Below are 23926 nucleotides of genomic sequence, written 5' to 3' on the forward strand. Positions count from 1 at the left end.
TTTGAATGGTTTAGTAGCTCTCCTTCTATCGTATGTTGTTTGGTGGACAGTCACTAATATTATTAGTCTACAGGATTGATAATAGTTTTGAATTTTCACTGCTGAGGTTGCTTTTCTTTTATTCACGAATTCAGCTGTAAAATTTGCAACATCAGGTTAAGTACAGTTGTAGAAATGTGACTGCAGGGTGTGTACAGCTGGGTGGCCAGAGAGCTGGCCATGTAATGGATCTTCTAACATTGTGTTCATGTTTGAAGGAGTTGTGGGTTCCACGGAAAACCCTTTGTTCTGCAGCCCCTTCCCCTGTTCAGGCACATGGTAGGTACATGCCTGTGTCTTATTTCCCTGCTAAAGAATGTACTTTTCCTTGATTTAAGTGCTCAGCAGTGTTATTCTCAGCAGTTCTTCACAGAATAACTTGATGTAGCATTTCATTTGCTGCAAGTCAGCTTTGCTGTGTGGATGAAAAGGGCTCAAAGTGGCCTGTGTGCCTCAAATACAAGTGAAAATCAAGCTGGCAGTCCTGCTGCTGTTCACAATTCCTTGCCTTCAGCTGCAGGACAGAGAACAGTGACACCTGGAAGAGTGGATGCACATTTGCAGTCTAACCTGGAAGTGATTCTTTCCATCAGCCTCCCAAATGCACTGGTTTATGTGCTCTTTGTCCCAAATGCTGCACACGAGGAGTGTTTGTGCTATTGAAGGGGAAATGTCAGATGAAAATCAGCTCATCTTTATCTTTGTTAGGGTTACAAAACTGAGCAAATTCATGAGAAAAACAGTTGGGGAGGGGGTTCTTCCTCTCTTTGCTCCATTCAGCATTCAGCACAGCTTTCCATATATTCTTAATTTCTTTTCTCTGCACTTACCTTGTGTCCTGACATCAAATTGAGCTGTCAAGGGAGCAGCTGATGGATATTCTGATGATCAACTGCCCTATTAGTTTAGAGTTAAAACAAATCCATGTCACTAATATGCAAAAATGTTGTACATGGAGATTATACAACCCCAAATCTGTTACGTGCTCCTTGAGACACATGGGAAGATTAGAAAAGACCTTTAAGATCATCTAGTCTGACTTCCCACAAACATGTGATCAAAAATCCCTGCCTTGAGGTCAGAGTTCTGTGATTGAATATCTTTTTTAGAAGAAATTCTCAGTCTTCATCATTAGTTTAGGCAGATACCACGTATAATCCTGGAAACTTCTCCATAGTTAACCTACTGTAGTATGTTACCTTCTGAAGTATTAGCTGTCCCCTGTCACAAGTTATCCTCTGGTGTTTCACTCAGTGGTGTAATAGAATGAGTTCCTTAAGTGAGTTTTTGGTATTCTGAGTACCTCCCCTGACTCCATTTTCTTGCCAAAAATCTGAGAATGTGAGACTTAAATTGAATTCTAAGAGGAGAAAATACTGAGACAACCATTGCTTTGTAACCCTCATATTTTGCACAGGAAGGAGTATCTGGAAAGCAGAAGCTTCTTGTAGATAGCAACAGCAAAATTAAGGTAAAGACTTCCTTAACAGCTGTGCATGATATCAAATTTGAAAGTGTGACAAAGATGCTGAAAGTCCTTTTTTCTGGTTCAGTTTGTAAAATCTGCCTTTTCCTACTAAAACATTTTAAATGGGGGACTTTACCTCAAGTGAAAGATGAATTAATCAATTTAAGCCTAAGGCAAGACAAGGTATATGTCAAGTTACAAGTTTTTGGTGAAAAGCTGTCTGCTGCTGGGGTTGATGTGTGCAAGTTGCATAGCAAGCTATGCAATGGAATTGAAAACTTAGGAATAAATACGTGTCTGGTGTTGAAAAGTGAATGAAACAGACTTGCACTGACACTTAGTGCTCCCAGGAAAGACTTTTTCTTGTAGGAATGAAAAATTAATGAGAAACAGGCGACAACTGCAGCATCACATTATACTGAAAACTGCTACCTGTAGCTTTTTCATAATTGGGAAACCAAAAGTAGCTATCCAGAAATCAATACTATGGGTTTTGTTTCTTTGAGGGTTTGTACACATTTAAGTCTTTACTGCTTGCAGCTGTGTGCAGTGTTGAACAGTGTCCGTGCTTTTTTTTTTCTCGTTTTTTTTTTGAATGGACCAACATGCTTTTAGAAGAATGCTTACAAATGCTTGCCATATATGGGAAGCTCTGAAAATAACCAGTGAGTGAAGTAAAAACCCAAACATCCTGGTGACATCCACATTCAGCAATATACAGGCTGAGCTATTGCATTTCTCTGCGCTTCAAAACAGTTTGTCCTGCCTACCAATGGCTGCAGCTAAATGTAGATCCTGACTGAGGATTTAACAATAAGTAAATCTTGTTTGTTTGGCTGGAAAATATTTGAAAGAATTCCAGTTGGTTCCTCACATATGAAGCATTATGAACTGTGAGCATTCACAGCTTTGCCATTACATGGGTTTGTGGAGTTCATTTGTCAAATAAAAATGTGGAGCATGAAGTAGGGTTGTAATTCCTCACTGTTGGGTGGGGTGGAAGGCTTTGGGCAGACACAAGAAGGACTTGCTGGGTTTTGATTTCAAAGCCTGAAGAGTGGACAATTATTTCAGAAGTAGCTTTGTAACTCGTGTGTAAATTTTGTACCAGAGGGGGAGCAGCAAGCTCTCAGTGTAGAACCACTTTGGCATTTTCTGCCAGTCCCAGTGTTCTCCAGAAGTCATTTTCACAGCTGCAGCCATAAGAGAAAATCAGGGATACTGGATTTGCTGAAGGCCTGGTAATCAAAGCCTAGCAGGTAATAATAGAGGCTGGCTATGATGGTGATTAACTGAACCACAGTTGTTTTGCAGGAAGGGAGATTTTATGAAAACTTGAAGTCTAGGCCAGAAAATAACTGAGGTCATGACATTGAATGAGGGCTCTTTGTGAGTTAGTGCAAAAAAACAATGGCCAGTTTTAGGTGTAAGTATTTAGACCAAGAATCCAAACATCCTGGTGACAGTCAACTGTCATTGACATTGACTGTCATTGTCCTTGGGCTTGCCTTGGCAATTTGCATTAAGGGGTGATGTTGGCTAAGCCTCCCTTGAAACACCAATACCGTGAGTTTGCTGTGCTTCAAGTGCCTGTCCTTGAAGGAAAAGAATACAGAATCAATGAACACAGGACATGAGCAAAAATGTTGTCAGTTTGGATCAGAATTGCCATCTCTACTAGTTATTATATCTCTGATAACCTTTAACAAATGGCTAATTAAAAGAGAAAGGGTTAAAGCAACCCCTGAAGAGGCAATTACGAACCAAAACTAAAACATCTTATTCAGATTTCCTGAAATATATTTTTTAAAATTTACTAAAATGTTGTTTTGACTTTTCAAGTATAAAATCCATATGCTTGGAGTGGTTAAATATATTTGTAAAGATGGATGTAAGGTTATAATTTAATAGCAATGGCTTATTTTAAATAGTTTAATATATTTCTGTACTTTTGATACTGGGGATTATAAAAGAATGTTCTTTTATGTGAATGAGTGAATATATTCATTGGATAAGTGAATATATTCATTAATGAAATGCAAGTATATTTATGTTGTTGGCTCCATCAAGTACCACACTTGTTTACATTTCAATCACTGCAATGAAGTTCTGCATAAGATTTTTTTCTTATCTCTGCTGAACTAAATATTTGTAAATCTGCAGAAAAATGAATAATTTGGAATGTGTATTATGGTGCTTTGTTATCCAAACTTGATCATCTGAGCTTTAAGCAGGTTTTGGTTTTTTGGCAGGATCAGTAAACCACTCCCATGTACATTAATCTCACTGCTTTACTTGAGCAGAGGAATTAATTCACAGGTGAAAGAGTGAAGGAACTGATAAATGAGATCATTTCAATATCACTGTATTGTTGTTCCTTCTGTTTTCCATCAAGTGTAATTAGTTAATTTGCTTTCTTCAGACCACTGGTTGTATCACCCCTCACCTTTTTAGAGAACTTTGACATTTTTTAAATTAAGTCATAATTTAAAATTCATTTTTAATGTAATTTTTAAATTTCAGTCATAATGCGTGAGGGGCCATAATTTGCTGGCACAGTTCATTCTTTAATTCTGAATTCCAAGGCCTCTTGATAAGCAAATACTTGGGGTTTGTAATCTGGCTGAAAAAAACAAGAAATAATGGCTATAAAGTATTTGAGTATTTATGAGAGATGTAGTGACTGTTTTCAGCAAGGATCCATCACATTTTTCCAGTGCTTCTCATTTCTGATTTACATCAATTTTGTCTGCAGCCATGTGTTGCCTGGAGTTGTGACTGGTAATCATTGTGTTTCTGAGAGAGCTTTGATCATGTGCTCATAGAAGATTTTGTGAACAATCTATTTAATCCCATATGATCAGAATAGTCCCAAATGAAAGGAGCAATGCAGTAATCACTGTACCATTTACCTTGGCTTCAATTTGTTGGGTTTTTTTTTCCTTCTTTAAGTATAATTTTTTTATGCAGTTTAAGTAGTGTTTCACTCTTAGTTTTGTAACAAAACTGAGGAGAGCATTTTTCTTCATGGATATGAACAGCAGTTTTCACTCTGTTTAAAGTGCTTCTGGTGAATTACATACAGTAGAGGAGATTTAAGCTCACACAATTTTTTTTTGACTACTTAATCAAAGTCCTTGGAGGTTTAGATATGCTTCTAATTTGGATCAAAATTGGAACTAGTTAGAAGTTATTAGGGCAAAGAGATTTTCTTGATACATTACTGTTGGTACTTCTTAAACTTTTCATCCAGGTTGTATTTAATTCTGAACAGAACCAGCATTCCAGGAAATGCCAAGGGACAGGCTGCTGGATTTTCTGTTAGGTACGATATAGGACTTTTTGGGTGTCTTGAAGCAAAGTCTTGAAACATTGCCCAGTTGTTTGTGGAAACAATTAAATTTGTGGGCTCAAGTCAAGGGACTAATTCAAAAGCGTTTGCCAGTTTGCAACTGGCAGAGGATTATAAATGAGTGTATCTGTCAGCTGCAGACACTGCAGACAAACAACAAAGCGAAACTTTGATAATGAATGTTTTATTATCTGTTGTTATTCAAGAATCATTCTTGTTGACTTCATGGATTATAAAGCTAAATTGTTTCTCCGCCTTTCCCACTTCTCTTCCCATCACACCAAGGCATTTCTGTACATGAGTTACAGGAATCTAAACAAAACCATTGATTCTTAAGTTACTGCATTACATTTCTGGAGCAATCTCACATTAAGTTTGTAAGAAATCTGATGTTTTGTTAGTTCCAGGTTCACTATAATGGAAAAGATCTTTTAGAAATAGGTGGCGTCATGCTGTTCTAGTCTAGGTCTTGGCACATCTTCCATGTCCTGCATTGTGTGGGTGTTGAAGCTTTTTGTTTATTTTACTTGCAGTTTTTATCTGTCAAAGATGTCACTTGGTCACTATGACTGCATATTATTTTTATTCTATTTGAATGTACTGAGCTTGTAAAGATCTTGTACATCTATTTTTCCTATTAAAATGGAGAAAAAAGCATACAAATGATGCCATTACATTCAGAACTGTATTCAAGCTTTATTACATTTCTGATCTATTTTGGATTAATATAATATTCCCACAAAGAATTTGGTCTTTTCCCATGAGCAATATGGTTTCCTCTGTCTTCATATTGACTGCTAATTGTTGGCATTTGAGAAGATTAAAGTCAGGTCTTACAGGGAGTGCAATCATACAGCCTTTCAGAGCTAAACATCTTGTTGCTATAGAAAACAAAATATTCTTGCAAATTATTTAAACCTGAAATTAAATAAGTTCTACTGAGTATTTTTTTTAATATATGAAACTCAGCCTTTCAAAATAAGACAGGATTTCAAGCAGTTAATTCCAGTGACAACTTTTACCTTATTTTTCAGAATTAGTCTCAACCCATGGCCTTTAACATTTTACCCACTCAGGCAGGCATTTTTTAATTTATAAGAGAGGTGGCATCTTTGCAGTGAATATAGACAGGGGAGCCTGCAATTAATAGATAACCTGAAACAATAGCTTTAATAGCCCATGATTGAGCCTATTTAATAAGTAAGGAGATTTTCTCACTTTAAACAAAGAATAAGAGAATGTGTGTGGGATTAGCAGTTTGCATCAGGGGAATGCCATTGTCTGGGCTGAAAAGAGCTGCACATCTGTAGATAGTTGATAATTCAGATAATTATTCATTTATGTGTAGCTGACTATTTCATAATGAGAGGGGGTACAAGTTTAGGGGTTTATTTTTTGTGACTTAGATAGGGAAATGATTAATTACAGAGCTGTATTTCATGTCAAGTTGTGAATAAATATGTTTAGCATTCATATGGTTGTTTACAAACAGGAAACCCACACCGCTTGCCAACAGTTTGATTAAAATAAAAAAAAATCATTCAATTCATCACTAATTCTCTGTAGGAAAGATCTTTGCATTTGTGTAGTTTGGCATTTTATAATTAAATTCTTTTAAAACATTTTAATTAGGCAGAAGTAAACCAGAGTCCTTTTGTTTGCTCTGTGTAAACACTCGAAGGTGTCAGTGAGGTGAGAGCTGTCGAGAGTGCTGCAGGGTATCTTGGCTTTGAAGAGTGCTCAGCTTGAGGTTTGTAGTGTGTCCACACTTCACTGGGAGATGGCTTTATCAAATCAAATAACAAATTCAGGAAATGCTTTTTCAGTTCAAGTTTCTTGGCTGTGTGTTGGTTTGTCAAAGTGTGGTAGAACTCTTTGGGCTGACGTCTCACACAAATGCATTTGTGATGTGTTCCAGGCAAAAAAGAACACCTGGAACAGGGACTCATAGCAAAGTTGTTCAGTCATCACCTGGCCAGACAGAATCTAGGCAGGAATCTGTGCTGTTAGTGCTTGAAAGAAGAAAAGGTGGGAAAGTCCGGAGGAGGGCCACAAAGAGGATCTGAGTGCTGGAGCATCCCTGCAATGAAGACAAACTGAGAGAGCTGGGGTTGTTCAACCTGGAGAGGAGGAGACTCTAGAAAGATCTTAGAGCACCTTCCCGTGCCCAAAGGGGCTCCAAGAGAGCTGGAGAGGGACTGGGGACAAAGATAGAGGGGCAGGACAAAGGGAAATGGCCTTAAACTGAGAGATGGTGCTTTGAGATCAGATATAAAAAATAACTTGTTCCCAGTGAGGGTGGCAAGACCCTGGCACAGGATGCCCAGAGAAGCTGTGGCTGCCCCTGGATCCCTGGAAGTGCCCAAGGCCAAGTTGGACAGGGCTTGGAGCACCCTGGGATAGTGGCAGGTGTCCCTGCCCATGGCAGGGGGGTTGGAATGACATCCCTTCCAACCCAAGCCATTCTGGGATTGAGATTCTGGTGAGCCATGAAAGGCCTTGGAAGGGAAGCCAAGGCTGTCCTGGTTAATCAGCACTGCAATTACAGACTGTGGCTCAGCATGAAACACCCACTTGGAAATGTTTTTATGTAATCTCCCTTTTATGTAATTCCTCTTCAGCCACTAGTGTGTGTAAGTGCTTAAAAAGTAATTAACAAAAAGTAGATGCAATGCATGCATTACACTCGTTCTGCCTGCAATAATTTCCTTGGTTATAACCATTTCCATTGTTTTCTTTTGAAATATGGACTTTCAATTCACTTCTACAGCTTAGCCCAGATCATGAATTTGTCTCTGTACTGTAGGTATTGGAAAACAAGGCATGTTTCTCAGGTGAGGAAATATATTCTAATAATGGGATTTTTTCCTTTTTGTGGCTCATCCAGGAGGAAATTTAAAAAAAAAAAAAAAAGTCACCATGTGAAGATATAAATGTGCAACTTTACTTTTATGCCCTCAAATTGTTGAATAGGTAATCTGCTTTGGATGTACTTGCTTATCTGATTTTGAGATTAAAAGGTATGAGACACTGCTGGACTTGTGTGCTTAGCATTAAACATTGCCATTGAATTTTGCACTATTTTAAGGCTCTGAATTAATTTTTATTTGTGAGTTGCCTCTTTGCATCTTTGGAATCCTACACCAAGGAACTGTGTTTAAGTTGCTGATACCCAGCAGAAAATCTGAATTTAGAAAAAGTGCTACTGAAGCCAAGTGACAGCTTTTGGCTGTGTGAAATGTGGCTGGTTGTATAACTGAATATGTGCTGGCTATTTGTTTGTTTTCACCATGCTTAGTTTCAAGTGTTATGAGGGCATACATTTGAGGCTTGTTCTGACATTTTTTTACAATTTAATGTGGGAGTTTTAAATCCTCATAAGCTTTTTCCAGTTCTCATTGAAGTTAACAAGTCTAGGAGAGCTGTTTTTCCAGATAGATATTTTCCTTGACCATAGTGCAAAATCACTTGTAAAGCAAGGGAATATGGTTAACAGGGACACCTACAATTCCATGTGTTGTTCTGTACAGAACTGGGGTGAGATAGAAGAAGCAGCCTGTGATTTACATGTGTCTCCTGTTAATTTTAATGTGCCTGACTCCCCATGGTTGCCTTGAGCATCTCAACCTTGATTAATCTAAAGTTAAGTTCCTTTATGCTGGCTTATCTGTGATTGTTTTAGGCTCACTCCATCTGTTTCTTAATGTAGCTCTATAACTCCTTTCACAGTTCAGATTTGCTGATTATATCACTTTGGGATTGTGGCTGAAACATTCACTTCTGGTTTTATTGCAAGATACTTTGATAAACTTGTGAAAAGTGGATGGGAGATTATTATCGAATAATTATTTCTCTGAAGGTGATTCCCTTCTTAATACAGAAAATAGGTGGAAAAAGTTTAGTAAAGATGAAGATGATAGGTTAAATTATTAAGAAGACTGAAGTGACATCACTGATTTTTACTTGTCAAAGATTCAGGCCTATCTTTTCCCCTTTGCTGTAAAGAAAAAATGTTAAGTTGCATTTTATGATTTTGCAAGTAGGAAGACAGTCCAAAAAATATGTAGAACCCCTTTGTCAACTCCTGAGTCATCCGATTTTGCAATAATCCAGTTCTTAGCTTAGCATCCTATATGTGGGGTTGTTATTACTGGACATTAATTTTTAAGCTGGTGCCTTTTTTTTTTTACTTTAAATTCCTTTATATAAACCTTGCAGAAGATAAAGATCATTCTCTGTCTTTCAGCAGTCCTGTCCAGAGCTGAATATCTTTAATATATAATGCCAGCCTTTGCAAGAGGCATCTCTGGAACAAAAATGCTCCCTGATGTTGAAGTGCAGCAAGTCCTGCTGGTTACCACTGGGAGAAGCCTGAGCTGCTGGGTGGGCAGGGAATGCTGCAGGCTGAGTTTAGCAAGGTGGGAGGAGAATTTCCTAATTCTGCTTGAACTGTGTTCATCTGGAGCTTGGTATGTCCCAGGAACAAGCTCTTCCCCCTCTGGTTGAGCACCAGAGGCTGGATGAAGCAAGAGGAAGAGGACACATAAGCTCTGCTTAAGCTTGTTCCACATGTGGACAAGATCACAGGCATTAATTTCTCTTCCAACCTTCTGACTGGGATCTGATCCTCCAAAGGATAGGAAAGAGCAAGGATTTAATTGTATTAAAATAAAAGGAGAAGTAATCAAATTCACAAATCACTTGTCCAGTGCCACGTTCCTGATTGATGCTATGTGGTAACTGCTGAGATCAGACAGTTCTGTAATCAGTGATGCTGATAAAGGAACACATGACTCAGGCACCAACTATTTTGTGATTTAATTTGGAAAAGAGTTGCACAGATATATTAAAGAAATGTAAGCTGTGCTTTACTGGAAGAAGGCAACTGCACTAAGATTTGGACCTGTCTTGATCTGATCTGTTTTCTCCAGCAGCAGCCAGAGGCAGGTAAAGAGGAGCACAAGAAGAGGACAAGTGTCTGAGGATGCCTCCTAGTGATCTTTGATACTCTTGTATTTACAAGTCTTTGGTTGTTTTCTTTCCAGGAATTTGTTGCTGTATATTCTCAACTCCTTAAGCTTTTGACATAAGCAATATCCTGTGGCAGCATTTCTAACTATAGCTGTATGCTGTATCTGAAAATAACAGTAAAAGGACCCCTTTTGTATTTTCACTGTCTCATTTCAACAATTAAGGACTAAGAAATAAAACTACCTGGAGGCAGGTACAAAATGATTGCACCTGGTTCCCTTTTTCCCTTGCTAGTTGCAGGCTTGGCTCTGAATCCTTCTTTTGTTTCCTCTGCTAAGATGGAAAGTTGTGGTTTATTTAGAATATTCTGTATACAAAGCTTGTCCAGTGTCTTTATCACTCTTCTAAGTACCTTTCTGAGTTTTACTAGTTCTGCTTTGGTTTACTACATGTTAAAAGTGAGCTGATTTTTATGTGGTAGTAATTTGGAACCTAATGAGGACAGCAATTCACGTTTTTGATGACTACAATGTTACAGTAAAAGAACGTGTTTTAATTATTTGGAGATTGCAGATGTGTATATGCAGTTCAGTACCCATGACAATGCATTTTTATACTTTAATTAAGCTTCTTGAAGTACAGAATCCCTTTTTAAAAGTTTCCATTGTCTCACTAAGAAATGCAGCCTGACCTAGATAGTAGCTTCTGTAGCATTTTATTCTGTTCTGCATGGGGAGTAGAAGTCAAGGATGTTTCTCAGGTGACAAAAAGGAAGATCCCAAGTCTTTCTAGAGCACAAGAATAACTGTTCTTCATCTCTCTTCTCCCATGTGATGGGCACTTTCACTTAGTACTTTGATACTCCAAATAAACATAGTATTTGTATTTCTAAGGCTATTTCTAAAGAGGAAATAAAGATAGGTTCTGGTGACTTTCTGTTTCAGAAAATAAATTTCACTGATGGACCTCAAATATTATTCACATCAAGATTTCAGATCTTAGTGGGACTTTGGGTTTTGGTGGTTTGATTTTGGCGTTTTCCTTGCCTGAATTATAAAGTAACTCTCTGTTTGGAACAAGGCACATTCTAGCTGGACTTAGGAGAAAGTCAAACCAGAGGAAGAGAGAAGGAACATCTCAAGATGCCTCCAAACTGATAATGCATACATTTTTAACTGGCTGTTATAAAACAGAAAGTCTTGTACAGAAAGTGATCAAATCAGCAGCTCTGTTCAGTCAGGCCTTGTTGTGGATATTTGTGATTGTGCCATTTAACAGCATTGGCTCTGGTAATTTGCCAGGCCACACACCACAGCACACCATCCAGTGTGACTTACTCTTTGAACAGCTCATCTGGCAGCAGCTCACGCTGTGGATTGTGCCCTGCACCAGCTCCATTGCATCATGTATCCATGATATCCATATATCCATCATATATATCCATATATCCACTGGAGAGTGGATAGAGAGAGTGGATATATGGAGATATATATCCTCCCTCTTTTGAGGAATATTGCAGTTAGTTCAAGTCATTTAAACTGGTCTGACCTTTTTGCCTTTTAACACACCATAAAGGATGATGAGTCTGTGCACAGAGGCACCCCAGGGCAGAACATGTTGTTGGAATTACAGGGACACCTTGCTACCTCCTGTGTCACATGCTTCAACAATGCTGCATTATTTTTCAGAAAGCTGATTATTGCTTAGCAAAAATCTAATTGAAACTTCAGACAGTGAAAACATTAGAGAAAGTGTATGATGTGCCTCTGAGAAATTAATCTGAAGTGCAGAGGAAAATTCAGCAAATATTGGATCAATTTTTATAGACTTTGCTGTTGTGGAGGAGCTACTTGCAGTCATGCTGCTGTATAAACTGCCTTGGATGAGTGGGTTTGGAGGGTGTCTGTAACTTACCATGCTAATATGGAGCAGTCAATAGGAATTCCCTGAGTATTTAATGACCAGTGTGCACTGCTTGTGCCTGAAGAGGGGTGGTGTGGGTGCCTCTTGGTTCTGCTGGATTAATATCCCCCAAATCAGGCCCAAACATGCAGCTGCCCTTAGTTCTGGGTGCACAAAGAGGAATTTAAAGGCAATCTGAAATACTGTGCTCTCTTCTGGCACACAAGAACTGATGTGTGGTTTTTTTTCAGTCTTGCAATACATGGTTGTGTAGGTAGTTGTCTTCCCTGGGTTGTTCTGAAGTCTGCTCTGCTCATCCAGAGCAGAAGCTCAGATCACATTGAAGCTCAGATATTTAAAAGAGGTCAGAACAAATTTATTCCAAATACCCATGATCTGGTAGAAAAGTTATCCTGACTTGTTTGCACCAAAAATACAATTTTTCTATCAACTACTTGCTGCATTATGTCCCCAAAACAGTTCTAAAGGCTTTTGTCCTTATTCTCAAGTACACTTCAGGATGGTGCTTTCAACCTTTTATTTTCCTTCTCTATATTCTTTTCCCTTATTATCATAAATAAGGATTATTTTAGGAGCTGGTTGTGGTTCTTATCAGTGGAAGAACATGCCTGCATGGCTGCTCTGCCTGGATCATGAAGTGGGATTAATTAACTCTGCATTAACCTGGGGGAGGGGATGTGGCTTCTGGGCAGGACCTGACTGAGGCCTGGCCAGGTGGGAGCAGGGGCACAGGAAGCAGGGGATGGTTTGCAGCTTCCTAAATACATCTCAAGTTGATCCCAGACCAGGGGATGATGGATAATTGTGATGGATGTGATTGTGCCAGGGCTCAGTGTGTGTCCTGCAGGTGAGGAAACCTTCCCAAAACAAAACAGGCTTGGTGTGAGACTTCTCCCTGAAATTCAGTGAAATGGAGGTTCCTGAGATCACACTGCTGCCTGCCATGGTATTTTGGAATTTGAAGGAGGCTGTGTGTATGGAATTGGAATATTTCTGTTCCCAAAACATGCACTACTTGGAGCTGGTCAAAGGAATGAAGGAGAGTCTCTGGGGACTGTTTCCACTGTGGTACTCTGATGTGTAATTTGCCACTCATCATTTCATCTCATTCCATTAATGAGCTCTGATCCCTTAATTTTTATTTTTGTGTCAATGCTGCAGAGAATTGTGACAAAGTCCCACAGCAGGGATGTTCCTGGTGGTCCATTCTGGGGGGTATCTTTGGTATTGGAAAGCACCAGAGCTCTCCCTGCTCCTGGCCTGCCTGTTGTTCATGCCCCAAGGAAGGGCCAGACCTGGAGTCTGCTCAGGTAGCAGAGGATTATTGCTGAATTGTTTTCAAACCAGCAAAAGCCAATAAATTCCAGTCCTGTTCTAGATCCTGAATTTGCTGTAACAGGAAGGACTGAAAACTCTAGGTGGCTGTTTCAGCACACCAGAGACTGGACCTACAAAGCTTTGACTTTGCAAAAATGCGGTATTTGGGACTCTGAGCATGCCACTAAAGGAGATGCATTTCAAAAAGGCTTCCCTCCAGTGCCAGCCAGGTACTGCCCTCTCACCTGCCATCAAGAATGGGGCTCCACAAGCAACAGTGGGACGTGGTGTTTGCTCTCAGTGAGATTTGCATTGCTCGGGAACCTCTTGAACACAGACCAAAAATTAGCTTTGGGCAAAATCCTCAGTCTGCTTTTCCTACCTAGCAGTTGGGATGCCTCAGACAGAAAAATCTGACTTGTGTTTTAGAGGTTCATCAGAGTTCCTTTCCTTCCAGGGCAACAGGGTGCATTGCCAGTGAATTATAAACCTTGACCTGTTTTAGAGTAGTGCAAGACATTCAAAATTGCATTGTATCAGTATGTCTTCACCTGACTGCAAGCTTTCCTGCTTTGCTGTTTGTTGATTCAACCTCTTTAAACTTCTCACTTTCAGACTTTCAAAGTTCCATCCCAAAGAGGCAGAATGATATTCTGCATCATTTTTATAAAGTTAAATCATATCGTTTGGCTTTAAGTAGAAAAAATAACCCTGCTCTCCTCTCCAAAGAGATTTTTATATCCCTTTTCCACATTGAATTGCACTGTCCTCTAGTGGGTGTTTGAAGCAAAGGGTTTTGTGTCTAAATCTTTCATACTGCTCAGATACAGAAAGCTTAATCTTTATTTTCAAATGAACCATAAATGTTCTCTGATATAAAAAGATAGAGGATTAGAGTAATATTTCAAAACCAAATAAGAAAAAGTTACATTTGACCTGTGGTCCAAGCTGTAATAATACAGAGACATATAAAAATGTTTGCATCTGACTTATCTGTGGGAGCAGAAGGATAAAGAGTGAAGACACAACTGTGGGCATTTTATTACTTTGTATTGAGAATTGGATATAATCTACTTCTTTCACATTGAAACAAGTTTGGTAAACTATGAATGAATGAATATTAAACACCAGTGGACTAGTAGGAAGGATTAAATGCACTACATCAGACTCAAAGTGAAGAACTATGTATCCCAGTGGTTTGTTTTTTTTTTCTTAATGTTGCTATCTACCTCTTAAAAGGCAATGCCCTTCTTTTAAATGGGATTCCCTGGGATTTGAGGTGTAAAACATCTCTGAAAATCAGAATGGGAATATGAAAGTTTTACATGACAGTGATTGTCAGGCTTCTGGGTGTTTGCAGTACTGGATGTCTGGCTCCAGCTGCAGGTGTCAGCACCTTTACTCTCCCTTCCTGGGCTGGGAATACATCTGGATCTTCAATGCTTGTGTCCAGCACCCAGAAGTGTGAGCATCTCCCAGTCTGGGACATGTTTGAGTGGTCTGAGATATCATCCTTCCACTGGTGTTTGTTCTGCTGAAGGGACAAGGGAAGAAACAAATGCCTGGCAGTGAGCTGCCAGCTTGTTTTTCTTACTTATTTCCTGGCAGTTTAATGACTTCATTTGGTAAAAGAATGTGCTTTTGTCAACACAAAATATGACTCTGCTGACCAGAAAGACTGGGAGACACAATGCATGTTTTAACCTCAAGAAATGCTAGGAGCCTCCAGGCAGGACCATGTTTGCCAGCTGTACCGTGCAAAGCCACTGTCCCCCACACAGATGTGCCCTGTGGCATCCTGGAGAAGGAAACTTGACTGGTACAATCTGCTTCATACTGTCTGGGTACACTTCCAGCTGATGAAAGAGTTAGGAGGGGTCAAGAAATTAATTCAGTTTGCTTGAAATGAAAGGTGGGTTTTTTTTCAGGCTTCAACAGACAAACCATGAGCACGTTCTTTGCTCGTGCAGCTTTAAATGTGCTGCAGATGTAGTTTTACTGACAGTTGCTGAATAGCTTGTTTTCATCTAAAATACATGGATTGAACTTCAAAGTCACAAATTCCAGCAAGGTCAAAGATTATATTGGTAAATATCATATTTTGTAATATTAATAGTTCACTCTGGGAATGCTCGTGCATCTGTGGGAAGAGATGTGTACAAAGTCTCAGGGCATGCAGGGGATACTGTGAGTAACTGGAAACTCTTGCAGGTCTTTGATGTCAGCAGATGGGATCATGTGGGGAGGATTGAGAAAAAGTTCTCAAAAATACATGAGCAGAAATTAGGCACAGGAGAGGGGATGTTTATGGTTTGGGAGGGAGGAGGAAAGCAGGACAACTTCTTTATGGGGCTGCCCATGTTTGGGTTGTCTCTCAATGTCGATGAAACCTGCAACTGTGTTTGGATGTCTGCTTTATGTGAGGTTCAGAGTTTGCCTTGTAGGAAGGACCTGTTGGTGCTGCAGCACATTGTAATCCTACACCTGCTGTAGTTGTTCTGTGGTGACAGCAAAAATGAGAAATAGGAACAACAGCTTGCCAGTGTGAAGCTTTTGTCCTCTCCGTTTCTGCATGCAGGGCTGGTGTGGTTGCTGAGGCTCAGAAGGTCAGCAGGCAGCCAGACATCCCCAGTATGGATTTATGGCTGTGGAAAGGTGGAATGCTTTGTGGTGCTGCCTCTATTCCTCCTTAAGTATGTGCTGATCACACCTCAGCCTGCATTATGTTAAGGCTGGGAACATTTTTAGAGAAAATAATAATCATAAGAGAATGTAGTAAATGCACACACACTCCATCTGACTTTAGAAATCAGACAGCTGTGCTAAAGCTGCTTCTGCTCTGCCTCAAATGCTGCAGGTTTTGTGGAACCTGGGAGCCCTGTGGATCATGCTGGTGATTCAATACAACTCTAGCAGTAATCTCCTAACACCAATACTGTGGCTAGTACACAGTTACATTTATTTGCAGTGTGGGGCTTTTGTTGGTGCCAAACATTCAAGGCAGAATTGCAGGCTTTGTCAAGGCTGACTTTACCAAAAAGTGACTGGAAATTAAAAATATTAATTTAGCAACAAAGTGACATGGATTTTACATAGATATAGCTATCCATAAATATATCTACTTTCATCTATAGAGAAAATACTCTCTGAGTCTGCATAGCTGTTCATAGAGCACTTAGGAGCTGTGGGATTAATGGCTATTCCAGTATTTGCAAAGATTTAACACCAAATCTAACATGGAGACACTGATAGTGCAGCCCTCAGTTTCCATTCCTTTGGCTTCCCAGCATTGGTGCTGAGGCCTGGGAGACTGTGGGGTTTTACCAACACTGCTGCTGATGTTTCCATGCCATTGTGGGTTCCCTTATTTCTCCAGAGGAATCCATAATCAGTTGCAAGTGCATTTTGTGGGGATTTCACATCTGTCAGTTGTTTTGCTGCATTAAAAAGGCTTGACCCATGTATATGCTACTACCTTTTGTTTCCTTAGTAATGTTGCTGGAATACAAAAAACATTTATAAGGCATCCTGGTAGGTAAAAATTAGAATAATGGTGCTATTTAGTAATCTGTCTTGTATGCAGGCAGTTTGCCCTCTCCTTGGTATGTCTAATAGTCAGTAGGCATTAGATGCTGAGCATGTGGATATATAATGGTTCTGATATGCTACAGGAGGTTTATTTTTCTCACAGACTTAAGTAATACAGCGACAGTGCATTCTCTGTGCACATGAAACACTGAAAACCTCTTCATCCATCCACTGTGTCTGAATGCTAAAGTTCTTTCAGCTGGAAATGCAGGATCTAGTCAGGCTGCAGAAGCATATATAAACAATGTTCACAGATTTCAGTAGAGTTAAAGTGAATCTCAGCATCATTGGAACTGATCTTCTGGCTTATTTGGAAGATTACGATAAAACCCAAGATCGAATTCCCTACCTGATTCAGTTTCTTATTGATTGAATCCTTTTAGACTCCTCTCTAATTTAACAGTGTATTTTTATTAAAGCCAAGCGCACAAACATCAATTATCCAAGCTGCATCTCATTTCCTTCTTTTCTTTTTTTTTTTTTCCTCTTGCTGCCAATGGATTAGAAGACATGATTAGAATTCAGCTTGAAAGCTGAAAAGCAGATCCCTAAATGAAAAAGTCTGCGCTAGGAATTAAAATATCTGTAGTGGGCATAAAATCCTCCTCCTTATCTCTACTAATGTAAACACGCTTGGTTAAGTTGATCTGTCACATGTCTGCTGCAATGTCCCTGAATTAGGAGGATGCATTAGGAAGGGTGGAGTGCTGTCTGTGGCGTGTCCCACTGTTGGAATCCATCACCAGGGTGTTTTAACACCAAAGTGTTTTGCATAGAGAGATCTCTGCCATAAGGGTCAATGGGATAAGAGTTGGAAGGGCTCTGGTTTTCCTCTTAGGTTTTACTTGGTAGTGCCAGGAATGTTTGTGTGTGCACAAGCAATGGGAATAAGGCAGAGGAAGGGTCTTTTATGGTTTTACTCTTGGGAGCTTCTGCAGAGTTAAGGATTTTGTAACACAAAGGTAAAATAAATGACTGCAATGGCATCACCAACTGAAAACCCTAAAAACCCTTAACTACTAAATGCATGCATTTAACATGAGTATTAGGAAGAGTTATAAAATCAATTAAATTGTATGTTCTTGTTTGAGTGGGTTATAAATTTCCTTCTGGTGCCTGCGCTCTGCCTGGGATGAGGAAGCCATGCCATGAGCCATACACAGGCTCCATGAACTCAAAATGCCCTGGATCATCTTTTGAGCAACCTGGTCTAGTGACAGGTGTCCCTGTCTTATGGGAAGTAAAGCATTTGTTGGGATGTAGTGTTTTCCTGTTGTACTGTGGATGGCAGTGTTACTACCAGTGCTGAACTGTGTGTGAGTGCACATCACAGGAGTGAATTGTCACATTTTGTCTGTGGAGAGATGCAAAACCTGATCGTGCAGAGCTATAAACGTGGGTGGCCTCAGGGAATTTTCCTGGTGCTGGTATGAGCCTGGCTAGCTGCAGCTGGGCAGAGTGAATCCCTTCCTGTGGTGCAGTGAGTTGAGCAAAATTGCAGCTGACATCCTGCACCAGTGCAATGCAGTGATATTTCATTCCTTCACACCTAATCCCTTCTTTATCCTCTCAGCTTTTGAGTCAACACAATTCTGGCAAAGCTTGTTTGTGACACCCAGTGAAGCTTCTTGTGGAGCACCCCAAATGTTGTGGGTTAGCCCCAGGGTGGAGTGAGGAGCAGCAGGGCTGCATCCCTGTGGTGTCCTCAGGGTGATAAGGCATGGTTGGGAGCCTGGAAAATGGGCTTGGGTTAATGTTCTGCTGCCTCACCAAGTGGAAAGAAATCATATTATTATCTTTTATGCATTAATGTCCTGTATGTTGTGAAGGGCAATTTAATTGTGAAACGGGTGGAGAAATTGCAGTTTCCAGAAACTGATGAATAGCAGTTTTTTGAGGTTATCAGTTAACCTGTTGTAATGAATGCTCTTCATTACATGCCTCTCCTTGTTAATTAGAAGGGATTTTTACTCCTCTTTATCAAGTCAGGGCAAGTTTATTACCTTTTCCTCTGTCGTGCTTGTGATAAAGTGAAGATCCAGATTGTTTTGTGAAGTGTCCACATGAATATTTCATTGCATGTACATCACATTCATGCCCTGTGTTCTCTGAGCTCCAACCTCTGATCATTATTCAATAAATTTTAAAAATAATCAAACTATAGATTGTTTAAGGTCTTTCTATTTATAGGTAGAAATTCCTTTCTTTTTTTTTTTTTTGTAAATACTTTAATTATGACATTAATTACCATGCCAGTTTAGACCAAGACAATTAATCACTGCTGTACACTGGAGCAATAATAGACTCAGACTCAAGTTCTCTGAGTGCAGAGGTGAAGCTTGTACCTTCCATAAATCAGAATCTGCCTGACAGAGAGGAATTGGTATCCTGGTTTGGATCTTTTACCTGTGTTTATTTAAAAAACAAAGTCAAAACATAAACACACCTCCACTCAATTCCTCCTTGGTTTCTTTCCTACAGGTTGAAGCAATCCTTGTGAACATATTTGGTGGGATTGTGAACTGTGCCATCATAGCCAATGGTATCACCAAAGCCTGCCAAGAGCTCGAGCTCAAAGTTCCTCTGGTGGTCAGACTGGAAGGTGAGTGCTGCTGGATTCAGCCAAAATCATCCCTCAGCTTCTCAGTAATTCACTCAGAATTTCTTCTTCTCCTAAACATATTACTCCTACACAATAAGAAAATGTCCAATTCTTCAGCCACAGTACAACCTGAAATCAATAAACTCATATTTCTGCATTTATGGACCCTGATGGTACTGGAAGCAATGAAATTTTGCAATGGAAGCGTTATGAGTTTGCCTGTAAGATTTGCAATGCAAATAGGAGTTATTTTGATGCAAGTTTATGTTTACTGGGAGGTATTTCTTTTTCTTTTTTTTTTTAGTGAATGCAATTCCGTTATTACTAAACCTGCAGCAAAATATAATTTTTTCAATACATATTAAAATATATTTTTTTAATATTTTTTTTAATTTACACCAGAGTCAATTAAAAGAAGGATGTTAGAAACAATATTTTTGAGAGAGAAATTACCGTAACATGTTCCTCTGCCTAAGCCCCCAATCCAGCTAAAATCCAATAAAAACCAGAAGATTTGGAAATGGTAAGGAATATTTTTTCTTTAGTGCATCCCACATTGTTTCACAAGAAACAAAAAAGCCATAGACAGGGAAGGACAAGCACTCTCTGGCAGTTACAGACTTTAATGGCAGTGGGTGTGGAGCTCTGCCTCTAATTTCTGAGAAGTGCCCTGAAGGAGGGAGAGTCTTCTGCCATCGAGTGAAGAGTGCCTTGATTGCAATCAGCACACAGCCCTGGTAAGCTGAAAATATTTCTTTCTGGCCAAGTAGGTTTGGAAAACAGAGGGATTTCTGAGTGAGTTTTAAGGCCTCTTACTCAAAACCATCCATATTCATGTTTGTGTGTGTGTAAAGAGCATAAAATGTCCTGTCACTCTGCAGTGGTGATGAAAGGAGGAAATGCATCCCTTTATGCACCTGAGATGCAATACTGAGGTGGTTTTTCACACTGTGATAGAAGGGAGAGGAAAACATGTTCTGAGTACATCAGGCCTTTTACTTTTCCAAAATTCCCCTGCCCAGGATTCCTGAGGCTGCAGAGTGCCCAGGGAGCCCTTTGGTTAGGGGGATGCTCCTTTTGTATTTCAGGAGAAAGCAGAGCCTTCCCCTCCCTCATTCTCACGCTGCACTGCACGTGCTGGATGGATTCTGCTGGAAGTTTAAATACCCTAGAATGGATTTTAGAAACAAATTGTGAAAATTTTCTTTGGATGGCGCAGCACCAGTCAACACCTTCAGAGACTGAGTAAAAAGTTTAATATGGATGAAGGAGACTGATGGATGTTGCTTAGAAGCAGAAAAGTTTCATTACATAAAATCTCATTGTTTATCAGCTCTAGGCAATGCTGTTTCACTTTTTGTCATAGCAAAAAAAAAAAAACTTTTCCTGTCTTTCACAGCTGGGAAAAAGTTTATCTGTCAGATCTGTGAGACTTCTCAACTGTTGTAGCTGCTGCTTTTAAAGTGAAGATATTGCAAAAGCCATTAGTTTTTCCTGTGAACAAGATGTTTCTGTTGTGATATTTGAAACTGTTATAAAAGAAACATGAAGAGCAACTTGGTCATTTTAAACTGCAGTCTGCTGGGTCTGCCACTGTGTTTGCTTGGCCTTTCTCCTGTAATTTTGGTAATTCTGTGATTGTACAGAAGAGTGAGAGCCCTGCAGAGGTGCCTGTGACCTTTCAGTCATTTACTGCTCCACCCACAGCGATCAAAGCTGAATCTTCAGTGTCAAACACAGACCTAAATGCAAGCATCTTTGGGTTACCATCTCCCCAGGACTGCTCACTCTTCACTACAGCTGTAATAATGTTTCTCCTAGACTGGCTGCTAACTCTGGAAATGGCAGTACCACGTTTTCTTTAGGAAGCTCTCTCCCAGAATAATACAGCAAACTCCCACTTTTGCATAATCTTTATCTCAATTTTTTTTTTAATTTCTCCTCTTATTTCTCATATTCATCCTAAACAAAGAGCTGTGGTGTTTATAACCTTCAGATGTTGTATTTTGGAACTGTTAGCAAGTCACTGCTGTTTTCTCTGCCTCCTTGATCACCTAACTAAGCAATACATGTATGTTTGGTCCTTTTAATCTTTCCTCAGAAATCAATCCCTCTGGATCCCTTATCATCTTCATTGTTCTTTGAACTCACACCAGGTTATTTAAACTTATAAGGATTTTGAATTAATAATGAGTACTGTGGAAGTAATAAGACTACCCAAGACTTTTTAAAATATCACTGATTACATTTTACAGTTCAAAAGGAGAAAAAGGAACAAGCACTCTTTTGAGTCTCCGTTTTGAACATTTTCCCAGCAGAAGGTTTGCGATTATTCCCATAAATCTAACAGATTTGTGACCTGCACTTTAAAGACTCTTTGCCCACATGCACTGTACTACAAGTGTCTTGATGACTACAGTTTTAATCAGTCAAATCTGTCTTGATTTAGTAGGATTCTGTGGACAAATCTTTGTTCTCAGTTGTATAATAATTACAAGCCGTTTTACCAGTGGATAAAGAAAGGATTACTCTCCTCTTTGAAAATGGTAACTTTATAATTACATATGTTTGCTTGCCTTATCAGTGAAGAACTCACCAGCTGAGACACAGGATTATTCTTTAAAAAGCTTATGGACAAATGGAGAAACCACATATTCCAGATTTCATCTTCTACAGATAGAAAAGTAACTGCTGCTGGGTTTATGCAGGATTTTTTTCCCTTTAAAATGTAATACACTTCACTTAAGTTTTGTGAAAACTGACTAGGAGTGCTGAAGGGAAGCCAAGCCTTGCTTCTCATTTATGTAGCTCAGAGTTAGATGAAAAGAGGGAAGAATAAAAAAGAATTGTGAATTAGGGATCTACTTCCTATGCTGGAAATTTTACATCCTCTCTCTTTCAAAAAATGAATTCTCTCCTTCTCTGGTCATAGGGCAAGAAGGACTTGGAGGAATCATAGCTACTTAATATGTTGAAATTCAGATAGAAACAAGTTGCTTTTTATTCACATGTGTGAATGCAAAATTTTTTATATTCTTCATTCCTGTGATCAGTGACCTTGTGTGTTCTTCAGAATCTGAAATATTCTGGTATCTTCAGAAATCTTTTACACACAAGTTAAACTTTGCTCCAGCTTGTGTATATTGTTTGCAGGTATAGTTTATTATGTGTGCCTGATTTTTTTTGATTTTTAGTATCCCAAATTGCCTGTCAAGAGAGAAGAATGGGATATTGCAAAGTCACAGCTTCATTCAGATCAGCCTACTCAGGCAGCTTGGGTTTAAACATTCAGCACAAATTTAAATGTGCCCTTCCCTGTTAGGATGCAAACATGAGGCAGAGGGAGAGATTAAAATATTCTTTGGGGAAAGTTTAAGGTCGGAAAGGGCAAATGGAGTGGGCAGAATAGAGTTTAAATGTCTTTTACAGGTAGGCAGTGGAAGTTGGTTTATTCTTGACGGCAGAGCCAACAGGTGTGAGATGTGTGAGCCACCAAAACTTTGTATGTTCTCTACCTAAAGGTCACTCATTAAAGCTTGGCACCAGCCAAACCTCAAATCAAATGTTGTTGAAGAAAGTGAACTAGTGATGAACTTCAGCCCTGATTCTCCAGTACCTGTCTTTGGGAGCTGAGAGGCCCCAGTTTTCCAGGCTGTGGGAAGACAGGAGTGCATTGCCTGGATCCCTGCTGGGGGAGATGTGGCTCAGTGCCCTCAGCAGTGCAGCATGGCAAAGCTGGACCCTTGCTAGGGATCCTGTAACACGGGCACAACCTGCTCCTGTCACTAATAATAATTGACATTCTGCATATTGTGACTTTTTTTGTCATAGCACAATGGTTTGGGTAGATGAGAATTTTTTTTTGTATTATTCATCTATTTGTTAGCACATAGCAAATGTATATAACTGTGCTCATGTCACTAATAATAACTGATATTCTGCTTATTGTGACTTTTTTTGTCACAGCACAATGGTTTGGGTAGATGAGAATATTTTTTTGTATTATTCATCTATTTGTTAGCACATAACAAATGTATACAACAGTGTCTTATCCCTTATAGCTTATTTACCTGAAAAGCCAGAAAGGACACTGCAGAATCCTGCATCCTCTCTAAGCATCAGCATTAAGCAGTGACCATTTAGCCTGTTCCTTTATGGCAGGCCAAGTGAGTAGGGGAACATAATCCAAATCCTGCATGTGTGGAGTATGACTGGGTGTGTTTTACTGGTTTGATTTTCATTCAGGCTCTCACAGTGAGTGCTGGTGTAACCTTACCACTGGCAGAGACATGCTTAGACAGAACATTTATTATTAGGATTTTTTTGGTGATGAGTTGAGTACATTTGCTTTGCTACTGGTAGCAGAGATTTCAGGTCCACACAAGTGTAAATGTGAGATTGCATTTACACAGGCTGAGAGGTTGTTCCAGAAGCCAGGTTTCCAGCAGGAGGATGTTTAGATCACAAAGCCTGAAGGTGCATGCTGATAAAATTACATCTTTCCAGGTTTTCTGTGGAGTGTTGTTGACAGTAATATATGTCAGAAGACAAAAACTTCTAATTAGAAAGCCATTCTCTTCATAGAATCCAGTTAAAAGAAAAAAAAAAACAACAAAACAAACACACAGACACAAAACCCCCAAACAATAAAACCCAGCAACAACAA

The 23926-nt window shown here is 39.4% G+C and overlaps 1 protein-coding gene across 1 annotated transcript in view; it reads left to right on the forward strand.

Annotated features, from left to right (window-relative positions):
- Positions 1-23926, forward strand: part of SUCLG2 (succinate-CoA ligase GDP-forming subunit beta) — a 112274-nt gene that overhangs the window by 83635 nt on the left and 4713 nt on the right. The window contains exon 10 of the mRNA XM_038148932.1: positions 19140-19260. Within this exon, the coding sequence (XP_038004860.1) occupies positions 19140-19260 (121 nt within the window). The remainder of the gene's footprint in view (positions 1-19139; positions 19261-23926) is intronic.

The sequence above is a fragment of the Motacilla alba genome, chromosome 12, assembly GCF_015832195.1.
Source record: "Motacilla alba alba isolate MOTALB_02 chromosome 12, Motacilla_alba_V1.0_pri, whole genome shotgun sequence".
Lineage (NCBI taxonomy): Eukaryota > Metazoa > Chordata > Aves > Passeriformes > Motacillidae > Motacilla > Motacilla alba.